Source organism: Hemiscyllium ocellatum, chromosome 21, assembly GCF_020745735.1.
Source record: "Hemiscyllium ocellatum isolate sHemOce1 chromosome 21, sHemOce1.pat.X.cur, whole genome shotgun sequence".
Classification (NCBI taxonomy): Eukaryota; Metazoa; Chordata; class Chondrichthyes; order Orectolobiformes; family Hemiscylliidae; genus Hemiscyllium; species Hemiscyllium ocellatum.
The window spans coordinates 63,358,100-63,378,943 of NC_083421.1; the positions used below are offsets into that span (position 1 = coordinate 63,358,100).

The window sequence follows — 20,844 nt, forward strand, 5'->3', positions numbered from 1 at the left end:
CTGCCCCTTGGAGGGGGCGGTGTTCCCATGTATCTGCTGCTCCTTGGGGGGGGGCGGTGTTCCCATGTATCTGCTGCCCCTTGGAGGGGGCGGTGTTCCCATGTATCTGCTGCCCCTTGGAGGGGGCGGTGTTCCCATGTATCTGCTGCCCCTTGAAGGGGGCGGTGTTCCCATGTATCTGCTGCTCCTTGGGGGGGGGGGGGCGGTGTTCCCATGTATCTGCTGCTCCTTGGGGGGGGGGCGGTGTTCCCATGTATCTGCTGCCCCTTGTCCTTCTCGAAGAAAGTGGCGATTTTTTTCAACTTAATCTTTGAAGTGCTCTTGCACCTGTTCTACCAGAGCTGCTCTCAGTAGTGTCCCGGAGATTAAGCCATTCATCCTGGTTACGAGAGGAGAATTGACAATTTGAGAGAAGGAAAGGGTGGTGTAGGTCAGAGCTGAGATGGTGTTAGGGATGCTGATAGTTGCTGCTTTTCTGTATTCATAAAGCCTTCACATGCAACTCACTGACAAAGGAGAAGGTAACAGGGTTGGAGACACAGTGACAGCAATCTGATCAAGAGGGAGGACATATGGGATGTCTTTGCCCTGGAACAGAAGGGAAATTTCACTCACAGAGAGGAAAATACAGCTATACACAGTGAAGGGTCAAAGAGTGAGAAAGGTAGCTCCAAATAATCTAAGATTAAGCTAGTACCAAAAGCAGTTGTCTGGCATTGTTCCCATTTCTGAGGTAAAGTTTACCCTGTACAAAGGTTGGGCTGAAAATTGAGCAACAGAAGGAGTGGAACAGATTATTGAGCCACAGCAAGATAAGGAAGCAGAATGAGAAGTACTGCACAGTAGAGTAGAAGGAAAGAGGATTAGCAAGATAGAGGGAGGAAGACAATAAAGTATGGCCAAAGAGACAGTGGAACGTGAAGACTGAGCAACAGCAGACACAGATGGCGTAGAAGAGAGTGCACAACATGTGATGTTCCCTAAAAACGGCCCTTTTTCCTGAAGGTTTGGCCATTGCTATCATATGATGCCAATTGTTGCATTATTGGGATGTTTAACTATGGCAGAGCTGCTGTATAAAGCAAACTGATATTGTTCAAGGGTTGGGAGTGGACGGGGAATTCTTCAACCAAAACCAGAAGCTGTTGTTGTTTCTTTCTCCCAGTCCAATGTGGAGAATGGAGGATAGCTGCAGATTTCCTACTTCGGGTGAGATCCGTGTCCTCAACACCTTCAACACTTTACCAATGAGCTCCAGTGAACATACCAACAGGAAACACAAGGAGCTGATACAATTTAGAACTCAGGCTTGGAAAACCTCATCTGCCGAAAACAGGACAGAGCTGAACAGAAGAAAAAGTGATGTCAGGGCTAAGTCTGATATGTCCCAACCTCTCCCTCACTACTTTCACTAGTGGGCAGGTTAGTTCTCAGAAAGCACAGATTTATCATAACTGGTAATAGAACCAGAGGCAGCAAGAAAACCAATACACAGAATGTTGTGGTCATGTGGAACATGCTGCCTCAGTGGCAGCTGATTCTTTCCCAAGGGATTTGGTCAAATATTTTAAGTGGCTCAGTGGTTAGCACTGCTGCCTCGCAGCACCAGGATCCCAGGTTCGATTCCAGCCTCGGGCGACTGCCTGTGTGGAGTTTGCACATTCTCCCCGTGTCTGCGTGGGTTTCTTCTGGGTGCTCCGGTTTCCTGCCACAGTCCAAAGGTGTGCAGGTCAGGTGAATTGGCCATGCTAAATTGCCATAGTGTTAGGTGCATTAGTCAGAGGGGGTGGGTTGCTCTTCGGAGGGGTCGTTGGGACTTGTTGGGCCGAAGGGCCTGTTTCCACTCTGTAGGGAATCTAATCTAATGAAAAAAAGGATTTTCAGGCCAAGCGAAAGAGGGGAGGAGTGGGACTAACTGGATAGCTCTTTCAGAGAACCAGAGGCTGAATAGCCTCTTTCTAGGTGCATTATTCTACAGATACATTCCAGTTGAGAATGTGGAAAACAATACAGACTGGAGTTATATCTCTTTCTGTTAGTTCCAGCCCCAGCTAATTTAAGATGAATTTTGTACTGCCTGACCATTACCTGAGCTGCCCCTGGCGGTCATAGTAATCTTGCTTCGGCAGCACCACACCAGGGCTGGAATGGATTACCACGGGAAGTCTGTATTCCAGATAGGCCGTCCTCAACCACCAGTCAGAGAGCTGGACAAGGCAGACAAGAGATAACGTGAGCTTTGAGAAACAATGATCACATGAGAATCCAGATAGGAAACAGGGATTAGCAAAGGCAACCTGTGCAGAGTTGCTGCTAAGTGCTGCCTGATGCACACATACAAGTTTTGCAATAGAAGGCAGTCAAGTGGAGAGGCCCAGAGTGATATTAGGTTCCATCTATAGCCTTGGGTGGCCACATTCTCAAAAATGAATCTGGGGGAAGACAGCCTTAACACTCACCCACACTATTAAACAGCCTGAACCAGCTCTCAGGATCCAAAGTTTTCCTGCTCCAGCCATTGCTCATTCACCCCTTTACTCACAACCCCCATTACTCAGACATTTAGCTTTGGTGTTATTTTCAACTGATTTCACGGGAAAACTGTGGGGATTTGGGTTCTATTGGAGGGGTGGAGGAGCAGGAGTGTGAAGAGCAAATGAACATACAAATTAGGAACAGATATAGGCCAGTTGGCCCTTTGAGTAATGTGCATCTGCAAAATAAAAAGCTGATTTTAAAGAAATATGTGTGTGAAAGGTTAGCTCCACTTCCATCCTTTACTGCATGGCTTTCCAAGGGGAACAGAGACGCCTCTGTCCTCTGTGGATTGATGCACTGGGACTACCACGACAGAGATGGAATGAGAATGACGAGAATGTGTCATTGCATCTGTCCTGTGCCAGAGAACAGAAGGACATATTCCAATACAGCTATTGGAGCTTGGATTAAATGGCTAGCACACTGAGCACAGCACAACCATACACTGATAGAGTAATGCCTACAATAATAAAAAAAAATTCATTCACAGGATGTGAGCCTCAATGACTAGGCTAGTATCCATTGCCCATCCCATCATCTGCCACGGCAGGATTTGAATCCAGGTTCCTGAACGACCAGCCCTGTGTTAAAACCATTGGTCTACTGTAGTCTTCTAACTGCTGCATCAAACACTGGTCTCTGACATCCTGCGTGACAACTCATCTTGCTCTAAAAACCCCATCCCATATGAAGCAGACCTCCTTAGTTGAGCATTTATGAGGAACGTGTACTTGTTACTGCCTCCTTCCCCGAATCAGTGTGGGAGTTCCTTGCTCACACACATTCCTGAAGCCCATTTGATTTATTACAGCTGTAGAGGGTACCAATGAGATCAGGAACTCAGCCCACTGCCAGTCCGTTCATTATGGGACGTGTTCAATGAGCAGAACTGTTGGCACAGACAACCACGGTGAGGCATTTCTTCCAACATGACAACCAAGTCATATTGTGGCGTAGAAGAAATTTCCTGAACCGTGGGCAAAAATGTGACTAGTGGAGCTGGGGATTAATACGAATATTTTCAGCACAGGTATAATGGGCCAAATGGCCTCCTTTCTGCTGTATGATTTAGGGATGATAGTGCAATTAGCTTTACACCACCACGGATATTTGGCTACACTCAACTAATATTTCAAAAACTTCATGCATGGGAGGTGGGCATTGCTGACTGGGCCAATATTTATTACCCATCTCCTGCTGTCATAGAGTCATAGAATCAGGTGCACAGCACAGAAACAAACCCTTCGGTCCAACCTGTCCATGCCGACCAGTTATCCCAAACCAATCTAGTCCCACCTGCCAGCACCCGGCCCATATCCCTCCAAACCCTTCCTATTCATATACCCATCCAGATGCCTTTTAAATGATGCAATTGAACTAGCCTCCACTATTTCCGTCTGGCAGCTCATTCCGTACATGCACCACCCTCTGCGTGAAAAAGTTGCCCCTTAGATCTCTTTTATATCTTTCCCCTCTCACCCTAAACCTATGCCCTCTAGTTCTGGACTCCCCCACCCCAGGGAAAAGACTTCGTCTATTTATCCTGTCCATGCCCCTTATGATTTTATAAACCCCTATAAGGTCACCCCTCAGCCTCCGATGCTCCAGGGAAAACAGCCCCAGCCTATTCAACCCGATAGCTCAAATCCTTCAACCCTGGCAACATCCCTGTACTATCTCTTCTGAACCCTTTCAAGTTTCACAACATCCTTCCAATAGAAAGGAGACCAGAACTGCACGCAATATTCCAAATGTGGCCTAACCAATGACCTGTACAGCTCCTGTCCTGGAGGCGGTCATGGTGAGATGCTTTCTTGAATTGTTGAGATGTTTGTCTCAAATCTTGTGAGCAATAGCTCACTCTGTTCCCACCATTTGGACATACTCAGTCAGTCAAAAATCAAAGCAACATCAGCCAGGAAACCAGAATTATACCCAGTTTTCAGTCTTCCTTGCTCTTCTTTCCAAGCTTGCTTGAAGCCTCTCTCCTACTCCACCCTTTTGGCCAAATTCTTTGACAATCTGCTTGGTGTTTTCTAACTCATCTTGGCTGACGATGGGCTCCAAGGCCAGCAGGTAGCGCTCGAGAGTCTGCTGGAGAGGAGGAACCGGCAGCCGAGGCAAAGATTTCTGATGGGCAAGGTACCGTCCAGGAAGCTTTGTGGGGGCTACGGGCCTCACTAAACATCCAGGCTTCAATGCGGAGAACCGGAGCTGAATAGAATAAAAAGAATTGTTTATGAACAGGTAGCAAATTAACAACAACGTGCATGGGCCTTTAGTGCAGGAAAATATCAAGGCTTTTCACTGCAGTGTCAACAAATCTTCACATCAGGCTACACAGGGGATATTAAGACAGATCAATGATTTAGATTTTGGGTATTATCTTAAAAGAGGACGGAGAGGCAGAAATTTATTGAGGGAATTCCAGAACTTAAGGCCCAGGCAGCTGAAGGCCTGGCTCCCAATAATGGAGTGATTAAAATCAGCACAAGGGGCCAGTATTGGCTAACCATGAAGATCATGGAGTTGTAGACCTTGGTTAACAGAGTCATAATGGGATAGGATGTGTCCATAGCTCAGCTTCACAAAGATCTTGCAACAAACTTCAGCCCAGGGTCCTTTTTACAATATACACTTGCCAAGATGTGTATGTTTTATTTGAATGTTTGCATATTAGCTCTTTGTTATTGGCAATGGCCATTGCAATGACTGGCCTCTACCATTGAATCATAAAGGCCAAGTCAGCAAGATGTCCAGTTTCATTTTATTACAATTTCAGTAAATATTATACCTCATAACTCGCATGATAACACATAATAAACACCTATGAGAGAACAGAAAACAGGAAAGATAAAATAAAGAATTAAAGAAATATACTAAAACCTTGCCTTTTTAAGGAAACCTCTTAACTGATGGCATTGCTAACATTTTTCACAAGGTTATATCTGTTACAACACAGACAATTCAGGTGAAGTGGTAACAGAGTGGTAATGTACTAACAATCCAGAATTCCAGGTCAATGTGCTTGTTCATTGGCTTGAATCCTAAACTATTGAATTTGATAAGAATCTGGAATAAAATGCCAGCCGAATTAGGCCCATGTTAACCATCACTGATTGCTGTAAACACACACCTGCTTCACGAAGGTCCTTTAAAATGAGGAAATGTGCTGTTTTTCTCTGGTCTAGCCTTCACATGACTCCAAACTCAGCAAATGTGGTTGACTCTGAACTGTCAGCAACTGTTGGAGGGCAACAACTGCTGGCCTAGACAATGATGCTCACATTCAATCAATAAATTAAAAATTATACACAATATTGTATATAATAGGAGGGCTGCATGTACACTCTGATCCTGCATTGGAAGGCTGTAGTCAATCAGCAGCTCCAGTGACTGACATCCTAGGTCAGCGATGTACCTTACTGGATTATAACTGTTATTTCAAACATCTCCCAGATAAACAGGAAGGGCAGCTTGCACGTTGTTCACTGACCTCCTCAGGGGTACTGATGTGCTGGTGAGGATTGAGCGAAGGGGCAGAAGTAACTATTAGCTCATTCAAAGAGCCTACAGTCACCAGGGACTAAATGAAGGAAAGCCAAGTTGATCTTAAGCCACCTCCACTGAGCTCTCACCAGGATTCAGTCTCGATGGCAAAGCAGACATTGCTGATTACTCTATAACCGTGAACTATTATGAGTCAGCAATTATAAAAATAACAAATTGCCTAATTTCTACCCCCACAGACTCATTCACGTGGCTATTCTTCACTGGAACCTGGATGCTGATTATTGTTGAGTAATTCAACAGTTGTTGCATCATAGCTAAATCCAAACCATCTTCACCATCACCTTGCAAACCTGTAACCTTTATTACCCAGAAAGACAAGGCCAGCAGAACCATGGGAACACCACTATGTGCAAGTTCTCCTCCAAGGCCTGCACCATCACCATTCGCAAGTATTTTGGCCCTCCTTCCTTGAAGCTCCCTTCTGTCACTGTGGGTGTCCCTACACCACATGGACTGAAAATCAAGGTGCCAGCTCACCACCACGTTTTCTAAAGCAACCAATGATGTACAATAAATGGTGGCCTTGCTCACATCTCAAGAACAGATACATAAAAAAGATCCACACACTTGTTTTCCAACAAAGGTTACTGCAGTGATTGAGAGTGGATTCCCCAAGTGAGCTCAGGACACTAACACTGCACAAAAACCTTCATTCCTGAGCCCTACTATCTTCAGCTACTTCAATACCTTTCTCACCATGAGGTCAGAAGTGTGAATATTCACTGAATGTACAATATTCAGTACTATTCATGTCTTCTCAATTACTGAAGCAGTTGGTGTTAAAATGTACTAAGACATGGACAACATCCAGGCCTGTGCTGACAAGTAACACTCACGCCACACGAGTACTGGACAATAACCACATCCAATATGACAGAATTTGACCATTACCCCTTGACATTCAATGGCATTAAGCTCACTGAATCCTCCACTATCAACATAATCAAGGGTTACCATTGACCAGAAACTGATTTGGACTTGCCATACAAATAACCAAATTGGAAATTGCTGGAGGAATGCAGCAGGTTTGGCAGCATCTGTGGACAAGAAGGGTTACTGGACTTGAAACATTAATTCTGCTTTCTCTCCATAGATGATGCACATCTGCTGAGTTTCTCCAGGATGTTCTGTTTTTGTTTCATATTTCCAGCATCTGCAGGTCTTTATTTTATTTTAACCATTTAAGTACTGTTGCTACAACAGCAGGTCAGAGATTATGGATTCTGAGGTGAGTATCTCACTTCCTAAGTCCTCAGAATATGTCCACCATTTACAAGGCGTGTGATGGAACACACTCCACTTGCCTGGATGGAGGCAGCTCCAATAACACTCAAGAAACTGGACATACTTCACAACAATGAAAATTATCTTTGTTCAGCTCCCCATTTGATACCTTCAATGTTCACTCCCTCCACCATGAAGGTACATTAGCAGCAGTGTGTACCATCTCCAAAATGCAATGCAGCAACTCACCAACAGTCTTTCAACAGCACCCTTGAAACCCAGTGACCAATAACATTGGGAAGGTCAAGGACAGCAGATACAGGTGAACACCACTACCTTCCAAGTCCCCTCTAATTCATTCACCATCCTGACTTAAAGTCATCGAGATGTACAGCATGGAAACAGACCCTTCGTCTAATGTTTCATGCTGACCAGATGTCCTAAATTAATCTAGTCCCATTTGCCACTGTTCCTTTACTGCTATTGGTTTCAAAAACCTGGAACTTCCTTCCTGACAGCACGTTGCTTATCCCAAGGACTGCAGTGGCTCAAGATAACAGCTCCACACCATCTTCTCAAACTCAATTATGAATGAGTCATAAATTCTGGCCTAACCAGCAAAACCCTCATCACAAGAAAAACTCACCACCTCCAAATTCTGGAGGTCAGTTGACTGTGGATGGAAGCTAGGTTGGTTCTGGGGTATCCTTCTTGATGTTTACAGTTCTGTTTGAGCGTGGACAGAGTACTTTCTTGCCTTTTCTTACCTAACACTGCAGAACTGCCAGAATACAGACCTTGGCTTTGCTAAACCTGCCCACTTGGATAGCAGATCAGAGTGGTTAGAGCTTTAAAGCAGACATCATGTTAGTGGAAAAGGAGTGTTAGTTTTGTGTTAGTGGAAGGAGCTGACTGCTGCTTTGTTCAATAGATTTTCATTTGTAAATATTCATACTGTACCTTCAGGAAATCCTTCTTTCTATCCATCGTGGAAACATAAACATAAAAGCCAAAAGCACAGCCCCTCCTTTAATTCTGCCCTGCTTGTTTACCACTCCAGAGCAGTTAATCTGGGGTTGAAATGATACACACATGTAATGAGGGCTGTGTCTTAACAGCCTTCTCCTCCCTCGTTCTAAATCTGTCAAAAACAAAACATAAAATAAAACAAAAGGAAAAAGGCCAGATATTTCACTGCTGATATCAATACAGTCCAGATGTTTAGAAGAAACTGCTGAAGATTCCCATTCCCGGGCTGTTTCTTCAAATTGTCTTTGCAGATTCCGGAATGTCGAGGTGTGCAGGAATTGAATAACCTTACAGCAGCCACTCGTGTCAATGTGGCTGTGCTACCTGGGAACATGGGCTGAGAATGTTCATGAGAAATTCCTGACTTTGTACCCTCAACCAGGACAATAGCAGAATGGCTGGAACAATGTCAGATGATGTGGAGAAGACCAGTTCAGACAAAAGGAGATATTAGCTGAAAATGTGTTGCTGGAAAAGCGCAGCAGGTCAGGCAGCATCCAAAGATCAGGAGAATCGACGTTTCGGGCATGAGCCCTTCTTCAGGAACAATTAATAATAATAATTAAAGAGGAGATATTACCCAAGCCAGGCACTCAACAGACACTAACTTACTTGCTGAATATTTTTAGCATTGTCTGTTATAAAAACATAAAACGATCTAAGCCAGTTTCCTGCTCCTGATTAGGAGTGATACGAATGGCAAAGGATTGGGGTCGGCTGTGATACCCTAATTGTTAAATGTCTGCCTCTCTCCCCACGACACCATGCTGTTGTATCACATGTTGTTCGAGATGAGGCCCTGGTGGTGGCCGATGCCTGACGAGCAGTGCTCTGCTCGACACCAACTCCATCAACAGTGGAAGCTGCTAGCAGCGTGTGTTAACTCAACTCATACATTTTATTCAGAGTTACATTACAGGTTAAATTCAAAGTTACATAAAGTATAATTGCAGTGTAATATAAATTTCTTTCAATAAGAGGCTCACTACACACAATTACAGATTATATTAAAAATTTATGGAAAACATACAGTGCAGGGATTTGACATTGTGTCCAGTCCCTTGATGTGTTATGGTAGAAGAACATTTAAGTTCTGTCCTTTCCCCTGTAAGTTTCAGTGGCAGCTGCCCCAAGTGCTCCACAACACACATTCCTGAACTTCGGAACATGTCAGTTTCCTGGACATGCTGACAAGTTTCAACCAGACCCAAAGGTCATCGATTACTGAGGTGACAGCCCTCACTGCATCCCCGGGAAAAGCCCAAACAGCACAGAGTCCTGCATCACACAGCTTTTGGGAGGAACCCTCACCGAAATCATCCTTCTTTGCAAAAACACACTCCGTAAGGTGGTGAGTGATGGGTCTTCCCTGCCACAGCCACCTACAGGACAGTGGATGGTATGGGGTGACATCTGGAGCTACAGGAACAATCTGACAAGGAGGGGCCTCCTTGTTACTGAACAACCTACATCTTGGTGAAAACAAAGGGCTCTGATGAAGAGTCATCTAGTCTTGAAGCGTTAACCTGCTCTCTTTCCACAGACGCTGCCTGACCCACTGGGATTTCCAGCATTTTTTGTTTTCAGTAAAGAATCCAACAACTGCAGTAATTTGCTCCGGCCTAAGCTACATCCTGGTGTTTGTTTGAAAGTTACAAGTAAAGAGATGATGGATGAGCAGGACTTGGTTATCAGACCTTTTAACCTGCTCTGCCACTCAGTAATAACATTACAGATTTGATTATTCCTATGTACCTCAAATAACACACAGATTCTTGACAAACAGCCTAAAAATATTCAAAATCTATTTCCACAGCCTTTTGACAAAGAGAGTCCCTGAAATTCACGACCCTCTGAGAAAATAAATCTCCTTACCCGGTCTTAAATGGACAACTCCCGATTTTCAAACAGTGATCCTCTTTCTAGAATCTCCCTCAAATGGAAACCTTTTTTTGCATGCACCCTGTCAAGTCTTTTAACTTTAAAAGAATACAAGCCTAGTCTAAGGGCTTATGGTGCAGTGGTAATGTCCCTACCACCATGCCAGGAGGCCCAGGTTCAAGTTCCTTGTGCTCCAAAGGTGTGTAACAGCATTGCCGGACAGGTTGATTAGAAAGTTTCTCCCTAGCCTGTCTATCCTTTCCTCACAAGACACTCCGCCCATTGCAGACATTAGTCCAGTGACCCTTCTCTGAACTGCTTCCAAAGTATTTACATCCTTTCTTTAATAAGGAAACAATACTACACAGAACACTTCAGATGAGATTTCATCAATGTCCTCTGTAACTCCCTACTTTCGTATTTAATTCCCTTTGCAATGAATGAAGACATTAGCTTTTCTAATTACTTGCTCTATCTGCACTGACCTTTTGTGGTTCATTTACCAGGACACTCAGATGCTGCTGGATCTCAGTGCTAGGCAATTTTTCACCATTTAGATTAAATGGTTTTCATTTTTCTTGCCAAAGTGGACAATTCCACACAATAGGAGAAAGTGAGGACTGCAGATGCTAGAAATCAGAATCGAAGAGTGTGACGCTGGAAAAGCACAGCAGGTCAGGCAGCATCCGAGGAGCAGGAGAGTCAATGTTTCAGGCATAAGCTCGTCATCAGAAAGGTCGATTCTCCTGCTCCTTGGATGCTACCTGACCGGCTGTGCTTTTCCAGCAACACATTCTTCAATTTCACACAATACTCAATTTGCCAAATCTTTCCCCAGTCTCTAAACATATCTATATCCCTCTGTAGCTTCTTTAGCTCCTCTTTGCAACTTAATAATCTTTCTTAGTGTTATCTGCAAATATAACAACTACTCTAACAGAGCTCAGCTTTCTTCACAACTCGATAGGGTGGATACAAATGGGATGGCTCCCTTATCAGGAGTCCAAAACCAGAGGAACCAGTCTCAGAATGAGGAGCAGCTATTTAAAACAGAGATGAGGAGGGATTTCTTCACTAGGAGGCTAATGAACCTTTGGAATTCTCTGCTCCAGAAGACTGTGGAAGTTTAATAATTGAGCATGTCCAGGACAGAAATTAGAATGAGAGAGACTAATGACAAAGGGATTATGGAGATAATGTTGGAAAATGGTGTTGTGGTGGATGACCACATATAACAACATAATTGTTTTTTGTCTTGCACTTATCAGAAGAATTTGCAAGAATACCAATTCAAGGGGAAACCATTATTTATGTTGTATGACTGTTCTGACAAAATGGTGTTGACAGCAATCTAGGTTTATTCAATATCTTGATTCAGGTGCATGACACTGTAATCTTTTGCTATAAATTCTGTGTCTTATGATCCTGCTCCATAGCTACTTGATGAAGGAGGAGCACTCCGAAAGCTGGTGCTTCCAAATAAACCTGTTGGACTATAACTTGGTGTTGTGTGATTTTTAACTTTGTTCTGACAAAACCAAGTTCGTAAAATCAGGAAGGGCGTAGATAAGGTGAATAGCAAAGTTCTTTTCCCTAGGGTTGGGGAGTTCAAAACTAGAGGCCATACTTTTAAGGTGAGAGGACAACGATTTCAAAGGGAACTGAGGCACAAGGTTTTCACACACAGGGTGGTTCAGAGGTGGAATGAACTGCCAGAGAAGGTGGTAGGTGCACGTATGACATTTAAAACACATGTGAACTGGTACATGAAAGGGTTAAAGTGATATGGACCAAATGCAGGAAAATGGGATGAGCTTAGTTTGAGAAACCTAGTCACCATGGATGAGTTGTTACGAAGGGTCTGTTTTGAGCTGCACGATTCTATGACTCTTAGAGGGGTGCTCAAAGAATTGTCTTTCCTCTGGTCCAGGCACAACAAAGCAAATGGGAGAATCAAGTGTCAATGACCTTAACAAGTGATGGAAAAGTCAGGAATCAAACCTGGGAGATGATATTTTTGTATTTAACCTCAGTTTAAGCAGTCAGTAAAGGCAGACATGCTGCTCAGATGCAGCTGTTCCTGGGGAAATAAGGCAAGTTGGAAGTCAATGTCACACTACTCAGTCTACAATGCACAGTTACACAGAGAGCTATATCTGGATAGAATCCGCTATTAATATAACACCATGCCCTTTATAACTAAGCCAGTAGAATGGTGCATTAGGCAGAATTGTTTGGTCATTATTTCATACTAAATGGTAAGTTTGCTTCTTTATCAGGCTGGGAAACACAGCATCCTCACTAAAGCTGAAAATAAGCAACCATTTCATTCCACTATGCACATTGGCATAAATATTCAGTAGAAATGTTCAATTGGAGTTTTGTACATATAATTCTGCATGGTATATATCTACACAGGCACAGACATGGACCATTTGGCCCAAGGGGCAATTTGATTGAAACATATAAAATCTCGGGGAGGTCTTGACGGGGGTGGATTCGGAGAGGATTCTCTGGTGGAAGAATCTAGCACTAGGGTCACTTTTTAAAGATCAGGGGCTACCCATCAAAAACAGATATTAAGGATTATTTTTCCTCTCAGGAGGACTGTGTGTCTATGGAGCTCTCTTCGTAAAGAAAGGTGGTGGAAGCAGAGTTTGGAATATTTTTAAGGCACAGGTAGGTAGGTTCTTGTTAAGCAAGGGTAGGTGGGGTAGACAGGAATGTGAATTTAAGGTGAATGTGATTTTAGTCAAAAGGAGAATAGTTTGAGCGGTGAAACAGCCTGCTTCTGATTTGTATTCAAGTTGGAGCTCAACAGAATCTTACATATTAAAGCATCAACAGATAGGAATAGTGAGTGGGAAAGAGGAGTTGAGACAGATGATCAGCCATGATTCTACTAAATGGCAGAGTGGGTTCAAAAGGCTGAATGGTCTACTACTCCCCGATTTATATCCTTACAAAATTTTTCACTCATCCCTACAACATCATCTTCAGCAATTGGAGTGGAGAGGTGAAAAATAAAACTCAGATTGCATGCTTCGGATAAAGCCTATCACTTGCAAACCCTGACAAACTCTGCCAGCCTATCTGAACTTGCTGCCTTGGGAAAGCAGCCAAAATAATTGAAGATCCCACCCAAGTTATACTCTCTTCCATCAGGCAGAAGACACAAACATTTGAAAACATGTACCAACAGATTCAAGAACAGCTTCTTCCCTGTTGTTATCCGACTTAGGAACAGATCTCTCATATTAGAGCTGATCTTTCTTGGCACCTTCTCTGTAGCTGTAACACCACATTCTGTATGCTGTTCTATTATCCTGTGTTCTGACGTAAGGTATGATTTTTCTAGACAGCATGCAAACAATACTTTTCACAATATCTCGTACATGTGACGATAATAAATCAAATCAACTTTCAAAGCCATTCCCTAATTTAACTGTTAGTTTGCTTACACTGTCACACAAAACAAGCATTGGCTATGCATATGATGAAAGACAGCTTTTGAATTTGCGGAAAATATTTGAAGTTAAATATACAAATGCTCTGATCATCTGTTAGTGATGGGAGTGGAGCTATTTAATATATCATGCCCTTTGTAACCAAATAAATCCGGAGTTAGATTTACAGCCTCTGCTGAAGTGACTTCAGATCAGGAAGCTTGCAGTATATGCCACAGCCCTTTCTGCACCTTGGCTTTGTTTCATCGAGAATTATTAACCATCCATTACTGTTGTGTTTAACTTCTTATTTTAGTTTGGAGGCAAGCAAGTGTGCCATTAGAGTCAGAGAGATGTACAGCATGTAAACAGACTCTTCGGTCCAACTTGTCCATGCTGACTAGATCCCAACCTAATGTAGTCCCACCTGCCAGCACCCGGCCATATCCCTCCAAACCCTTCCTATTCATATACCCATCCAGATGCCTTTTAAATGTTGCAGTTGTACCAGCCTCCACCACTTCCTCCGGCAGCTCATTCCATACACGTACCTCCCTGCGTGAAGAAGTTCCCCTTAGGTCTCTTTTATATCTTTCCCTTCTCACCCTAAACCTATGCCCTCTAGATCTGGACTCCCCCACCCCAGGGAAAAGACTGTCTATTTACCCCATCCATGCCCCTCATAATTTTGTAAACCTCCATGAGGTCACCCCTTAGCCTCTGACATTCCAGAGAAAACATCCCCAGTCTATTCAACCTCTCCCTGTAGCTCAAATCCTCCAATCCTGGCAGCATCCTTGTAAACCTTTTCTGAACTCTTGCAAGTTTCACAACATCCTTCCGCAATAATCCAAAACTGGCCTAACCAATGTCCTATACAGTCCCAAAATGACCTCCCAACTCCTGTACTCAATACTCTGACCAATAAAGGAAAACATACCAAACGCCTTCTTCTGGGAAAGACTAGAAACAGATTGGCATAGTCTCAGAACAAAAGGGTGCCTATTTAAGGCCGAGATGAAGAGGAATTTCTTCTCTCAGAGGTTTATATATATCTTTGAACTCAATGTCACAGAGAACTATGGGACCATGACCTCATATTTTTAGGGTAAGGTCAAAAGTTAAATGATACCAGGTTATAGTTCAATACATTTATTTGAAATCACGAGCCTTCATAGCACTGGTCCTTCATCAGGAGAAGGAACAGCACTCCTAAAGCTTGTGATTTTGAATAAAACTGTTGGATTACAACCTAAAGTTATGTGACTGCTGACCTTGTCCACCCCAGTCCAACACTGACACCTCCATGTTATATTTAAGATGTTGGTCGGTTGGAGGATCAAAGGTTGTGGGAGTAAAGGACAGGGAAGCATATGTGTGGAATGTCGGATCAGCCGTGATCATGTTGAATGACAGAATAAGTTCGAGGTCGACCAGCCTTCTCCTGTTTCCAGTTCTTGTGGTCTTATGCTGGTTTCCTCCCCACCCTGACCAGGAGTACAGTAACCAGAACAGGACTGCTTTCAGGCCTCAATCTCACACCGAATGGTTTTACAGCTTGAACTCTTACCACAGTGCACTTTAGGTCCTGTCATGATGTGGGCTCCTTTCAGTACAGCTAACCCATTTTCATCCCCTCTCAGACCCTGCCCCACCTCCATCTTCTTTATCTGCACCCCCTTACACCTCTCCCCCCCCCCCCCCCCCCAGTCCTGAAGAAGGGTTACAACTGAAACATTGACTTCTTCACCTCCTGATGCTGCCAGGCTTGGTGTGTTCTTCCAGCCTCCTGCTTGTCCACCCATTATCACCTTGCGAGCCTGTCTTCTTCCCTGGCTCACCATCCACAATCCCTTTGCCTAATTTTAACTCTCTCCCTCTGGACTCCATGATGTGGACGTGCCGGTGTTGGACTGGGGTATACAACGCTAAAAATAAAATCACACAACGCTAGGTTATAGTCCAATAGGTTTATTTGGAAGCAGTAGCTACGGCTCCTTCACCAGGTGTAAATTCTGCATCTTATGATCCTGCTCCACAGCTACCTGATGAAGAAGCAGTGCTCTGAAACCCAGTATTTGCAAATAAACCTGTTGGGACGATAATCTGATGAGATTAGATTAGATTACTTACAGCGTGGAAACAGGCCCTTCGGCCCCACAAGTCCACAGCGACCCGCCGAAGCGCAACCCACCCATACCCCTACATTTACCCCTTACCTAACACTACGGGCAATTTAGCATGGCCAATTCACCTGACCCGCACATCTTTGGACTGTGCGAGGAAACTGGAGCACCCGGAGGAAACCCACACAAACTCAACACAGTCAGTCGCCTGAGTCGGGAATTGAACCCGGGTCTCTGGCGCTGAGAGGCAGCAGTGCTAACCACTGTGTCGCCCACCATCGTCTGGTGTTGGGTGATTTTTAACCTCTGAACTTCTACCATCTGCTCCCCATTTCCAACCCCCACCATCATCAAGATAAATACCACTTTTTCCTAGAGACTGTCAGTTCTGAAGAAAGGTGAACGGACTGGTGCACATTTAACACTTGCCCGTCTGTCTCTCTCCACTCCCTTCGTGACTCCCTCGTCAGATCCACACCTCCCACCAACCCAACCTCCACCCCCAGCACCTTCCCCTGCAACCACAGGAAATGTAAAACTTGCGCCCACACCTCCACACTCACTTCCCTCCAAGGCCCCAAGGGATCCTTCCATATCCGCCACAAGTTCACCTGTACCTCCACACACATCATCTATTGCATCCGCTGCACCCGATGTGGCCTCCTCTATATTGGTGAGACAGGCCGCTTACTTGCGGAACGCTTCAGAGAACACCTCTGGGCCGCCCGAACCAACCAACCCAATCACCCCGTGGCTCAACACTTTAACTCTCCCTCCCACTCCACCGAGGACATGCAGGTCCTTGGACTCCTCCATCGCCAGAACATAACAACACGACGGCTGGAGGAGGAGCGCCTCATCTTCCGCCTGGGAACCCTCCAACCACAAGGTATGAATTCAGATTTCTCCAGTTTCCTCAGTTCCCCTCCCCCCACCTTGTCTCAGTCGGTTCCCTCAACTCAGCACCGCCCTCCTAACCTGCAATCTTCTTCCTGACCTCTCCGCCCCCACCCCACTCCGGCCTATCACCCTCACCTTGACCTCCTTCCACCTATCCCACCTCCATCGCCCCTCCCCCTAGTCCCTCCTCCCTACCTTTTATCTTAGCCTGCTTGGCTCTCTCTCTCTTATTCCTGATGAAGGGCTTATGCTCGAAACGTCGAATTCTCTATTCCTGAGATGCTGCCTGGCCTGCTGTGCTTTGACCAGCAACACATTTGCAGCTGTGATCTCCTCCCATATACTGCCAGACCTGCTGAGTTTCTCCAGTAATTTGTGTTTTTATTGCAGAGGGAGAGAGGGGGAGAGGAGAGAGGGGGAGAGGAGAGGGGGGGAGAGGGAGGGAGAGGGAGGGAGAGGGAGAGGAGGGGGGGGGAGAGGGGGGGGGAGGGGGGGGAGAGGGGGGGAGAGAGGGAGAGGGAGAGAGGGGCCCATCCCCCTCCCAGAAGGAACTGAGACACACAAACTCTGCAAATGCCACATCTGAGATACATAAGAGAGTCAGATATTGTTCACTTACCGCAGAACGTCCTAAAAGCGCCAACATTGTCGGTGTTGACCTCCAAACAAACCCTTATCCCTCCCCTTCCCGCCCCCTCAGGGACCCAGAAACTTCCAGCACCCCGCCCCCCACCCACTCCCCGGCATAGGCGGGGCTTACAACCTGACTGACAGCAACGCCGCCCAGTCACCGTCCTCGCGCTGACGTCAATGGCACGCCCCCGCCCAATCGGCGACGGCCTCGAGGGGGCCGCACGGGCCCAAACCTGTCCTGCCCCTGCCGCCATGTTTGTGCGGGGCACACGGCCCCTCACACGAAACAAAACCCACCCGTTATCTTGGCCCAGCCTTGTTAAGGGGAGATTAAACCCCCTTCTTTCCCTCACACGCGAAAACGTCGCCCAAGTCCGGGAAAGGTGGGCGAGAATACTAGTCGGGGGGCGGTGGAATGACCGTTTGCCCCTCACAATCATGGAGACCTTTCCCCGCCCCCTCCCCCTTCACGGTGTGCGCGCGGGGGAAACGGGCGCAAATAAAGTTCCTTTCAGTCTGTTGGCCGACACGTTGAATTACGAGCGAATTAATGTTTCCCTGGCTTTTTGACGCAGCCACGGAATGTTGGTTTGTGGGGGAGGAAGGGGTAATTAATAACAGGGCTGGAGTCAAAGGTGAGAGGTCGTGGGGGGTGGTTTGGAGTGTGGTTCCGGGTCGGATGTTGTGAGGGAGTTACCTGGAGCTGAATATGGCAGGTTCCAGTAAGTCAGGTCAGTCTCTGAGCAACAGACCACATTCATTCATTCATTCATTCAATGTGCTAATCTTTCAGCAAGTTGCATATGCAGGTGTTTGACTTGATGTGTGCAATTGTTTATCTTTTAAATTTGGTGTCCTCACAGTGTTACTAGGACTTACCCTTCATTGTGGTGAGGCTGTGCTTCATACCTCACACTGAAAGGATCCCCTTTCGTCTCTGAGTGCAGCAAATGCTGAATTTCTGAATCAGCATACGGTCGGGCTGCTGCCACCAGAAGTAGGAGAAGGCTGTTCAGCCCTTTCCAGCTTGTCCTGTCATTAGATGGACAGTATGGTCTCTATCTTCACATCATTTTGCTCCATCTCTATCAGAGCCCTTGTCAATACCACATTGCTTGCTGGGCCAGCTTGGGCATAGATGTGGCAAAGAGTTGCTGGGTACCTCAGGGCCTAAAGCACTGATTAGTAAGTTTGTGGATGATGCAGAAGTTGGTGGTATAGTTGACACTGATGAAGGTTACCTAAGATGACAAAGGGATCTTAATCAATTGACCCAATGAGTTGAGAAGTGACAGATGGAGCTTAATTTGGATAGATGTGATGTATTACATTTTGGTAAAATGAACAAGAGCAAGACTTATACAGTTAATGGTAGGGCCTGTATGTTGTTTTCAAAGAGGGAGACCTAGGGGTTCAGGTGCATTCTCTGAAAGTTGCATCACAGGTAGACAGGATGGTAAAGGAGGTATTTAGCAGGCTTGCCTTCATTGCTCAGACCACTGAGTATGAGTTGGGTGTCATGTTGAAGTTGTATAGGACATTGGTAAGGCCACTTCTGGTCCTGATCATCCTGCTATAGGAAGGATATTACTAAATTGGAGACGGTTCCAAAAAGATTTGTGAGGATGTTGATGGGACTGGAGAGTTTTAAATGATAAGGATAGGTTGGGACGTTTTTTTCACTGGAGTGTAGGAAGATGAGGGGTGACCGTTGTAGAGCTCTATGAAGTCATGAGAGGCATAGATAAAGTGAGTAGCAAACATCTTTTCTCTAGGGTGGGTGAGTTCAAAACTAGGGGTATGTTTTTAAGATGAGAGGAGAAAGATCCTGAGGAGCAACCTTTTCCCACACAGATGTTTGTATATGGAATGAACTGCTAGTGGAAGTGGTAGATGCAGGTACAGTTACAACATTTAAAAGGCATTTGGAAAGGTACATGAACACAAAAGGTTTAGAGGCATATGGGCCAAATGAAGGCAAGTTTGGTTTGGGAAACTTTGTCGGCAGGGAGGGGTTGGACTAGAGACAAACCCCTCCCCATTGCTCAAATAAAAAGTCCTGGTGGAGCCTAGAAACCATTTTTGGTGGTAATGTCAAGGTTGTTTGGAGGAAGATTCTGGTTACATTGAAAAGATCAAAGCCTGAGATGGTGTAATAGATACAGCAAAATTGATTTTTAAAAAAATTAATTTTCTTCTCTCTTTCCCTGAAGGTATTGACTCTAATTTGGGTACAGTGCCAATAAGTATGCAGAGACAGTGCATGTCTGTAAATTGTGCAGTGATTGGGGGGTTGGGGTGGAGGGCACAATCCACTGGAGCCCAAGTACCTGTCCTCCCCTGATCCCTGTGAGTGACCCCCTGCTGATCAAGAGCAGGAGCACTGGCTGATTTTTCTCTCAGGCACTTGGCTGGAGCTGACTGTTGTAATTTCACAGGAGCGCAAGTTTATTAATTGGACCTAGAGCCATCGGTTTGTGATGCCAGCATTGCACCACTGTGCGACGGGAAACTTGCACAGTTCAGGTTTTAAAAAAACAGGAAAGCTTGGTTGCATGACTCACAAGGAACCTCACGATGGGTGTCCTTTTATCAGGTCTTAAAACTTCGATTCACAAACCCTAGTGCAGCATGAGTGATTCCTGTCTCTGAAATGCTCCCAGGTGCTGACTGATCTTCATGATGAAGTTGTGCTTCTTTTGTAATGAGCTTTTCACCAGCTTTAATTGATTTTCCTCTTCTGCAATGTTTTCAAATCTTGATTTGGTGCAACGTTTCCCATTTTCAAGTTCTTAACTTAGTTATCATCAGTATAAAGGTGACCTGTTCGTTATAATTTTGCTGTTTGTGGGAGCTTGCTGCGTGCAAATTGGTTGCCATGCTTTGAACAGATGAGCGAGTGAATTCAGAGCAGGTGTAGGCCACTCGGCCCCTCCTGCCTGCTCCATTATTCGGTAGAATCGTGGTTACTCAACTCCACACACCCATCTACCCCAGATGCACTCTGACTTTCTAGTTGGTGAAGAATCCAACTACTGTTGCCTTTTTATATATTTTTAAAAAAAGTTAAATGATCCTGTCTTGTTCTGGTGAAGAGTTTCAAAGGTTGCTGGCTCTAGGAAAAAGGCCCTCATCTCCATTTTTAAATAGGAGACAATAGTCTCTGCTGGTTTCCTGTAAGAAAACAGTGGCAATACATTTTAATAAAGGAAGGTGTTCTCACCTCTATAAAAGGAAATTTCAAACTTCTTTTTAAAAGTATTGGAACATTATCTGATATGCACCATCACAACATCCTGCTCCTTGGATGTGTCAGGCTGTATGTGACACGCGATGTTTGGTGAGATTGTCCTATTGGATTGTTGGGAATGGCTGAACAAAAAAAGACAGTTCCATTGAATTCCCCCTCACTGTGGCTGGTGGCTGGTGGCTGCTTCATGCCATGACGACGGGATTTTGATTGATCGCTGACCACTCTCTTTACTGAGACCCTG

General features: G+C 45.1%; 2 protein-coding genes across 5 annotated transcripts in view; one reads left to right on the forward strand and one right to left on the reverse strand.

The window, feature by feature from the left end:
- The window catches only part of crata (carnitine O-acetyltransferase a), a 53,311-nt gene extending 35,902 nt beyond the window's left edge, over nucleotides 1-17,409 (reverse strand). The window contains exons 1-4 of one of the 2 annotated variants that reach the window (XM_060841618.1): nucleotides 17,337-17,390; nucleotides 8,296-8,476; nucleotides 4,474-4,752; nucleotides 2,089-2,207 (exon numbers count right to left, since the gene is read on the reverse strand). In XM_060841618.1, coding sequence (XP_060697601.1) covers nucleotides 2,089-2,207; nucleotides 4,474-4,752; nucleotides 8,296-8,322 — 425 coding nt within the window. In that variant the 5' untranslated portion in view covers nucleotides 8,323-8,476; nucleotides 17,337-17,390. Of the gene's footprint in view, nucleotides 1-2,088; nucleotides 2,208-4,473; nucleotides 4,753-8,295; nucleotides 8,477-17,336 lie in introns of both variants that reach the window. The other variant, XM_060841619.1, reaches the window with a different exon arrangement.
- Nucleotides 17,410-18,018: 609 nt separating this feature from the next.
- The window catches only part of ptpa (protein phosphatase 2 phosphatase activator), a 55,176-nt gene continuing 52,350 nt past the window's right edge, over nucleotides 18,019-20,844 (forward strand). For all 3 annotated transcript variants that reach the window (XM_060841155.1, XM_060841157.1, XM_060841156.1), the window contains exon 1: nucleotides 18,019-18,081. In XM_060841155.1, the coding sequence (XP_060697138.1) occupies nucleotides 18,060-18,081 (22 nt within the window). In that variant the 5' untranslated portion in view covers nucleotides 18,019-18,059. The remainder of the gene's footprint in view (nucleotides 18,082-20,844) is intronic.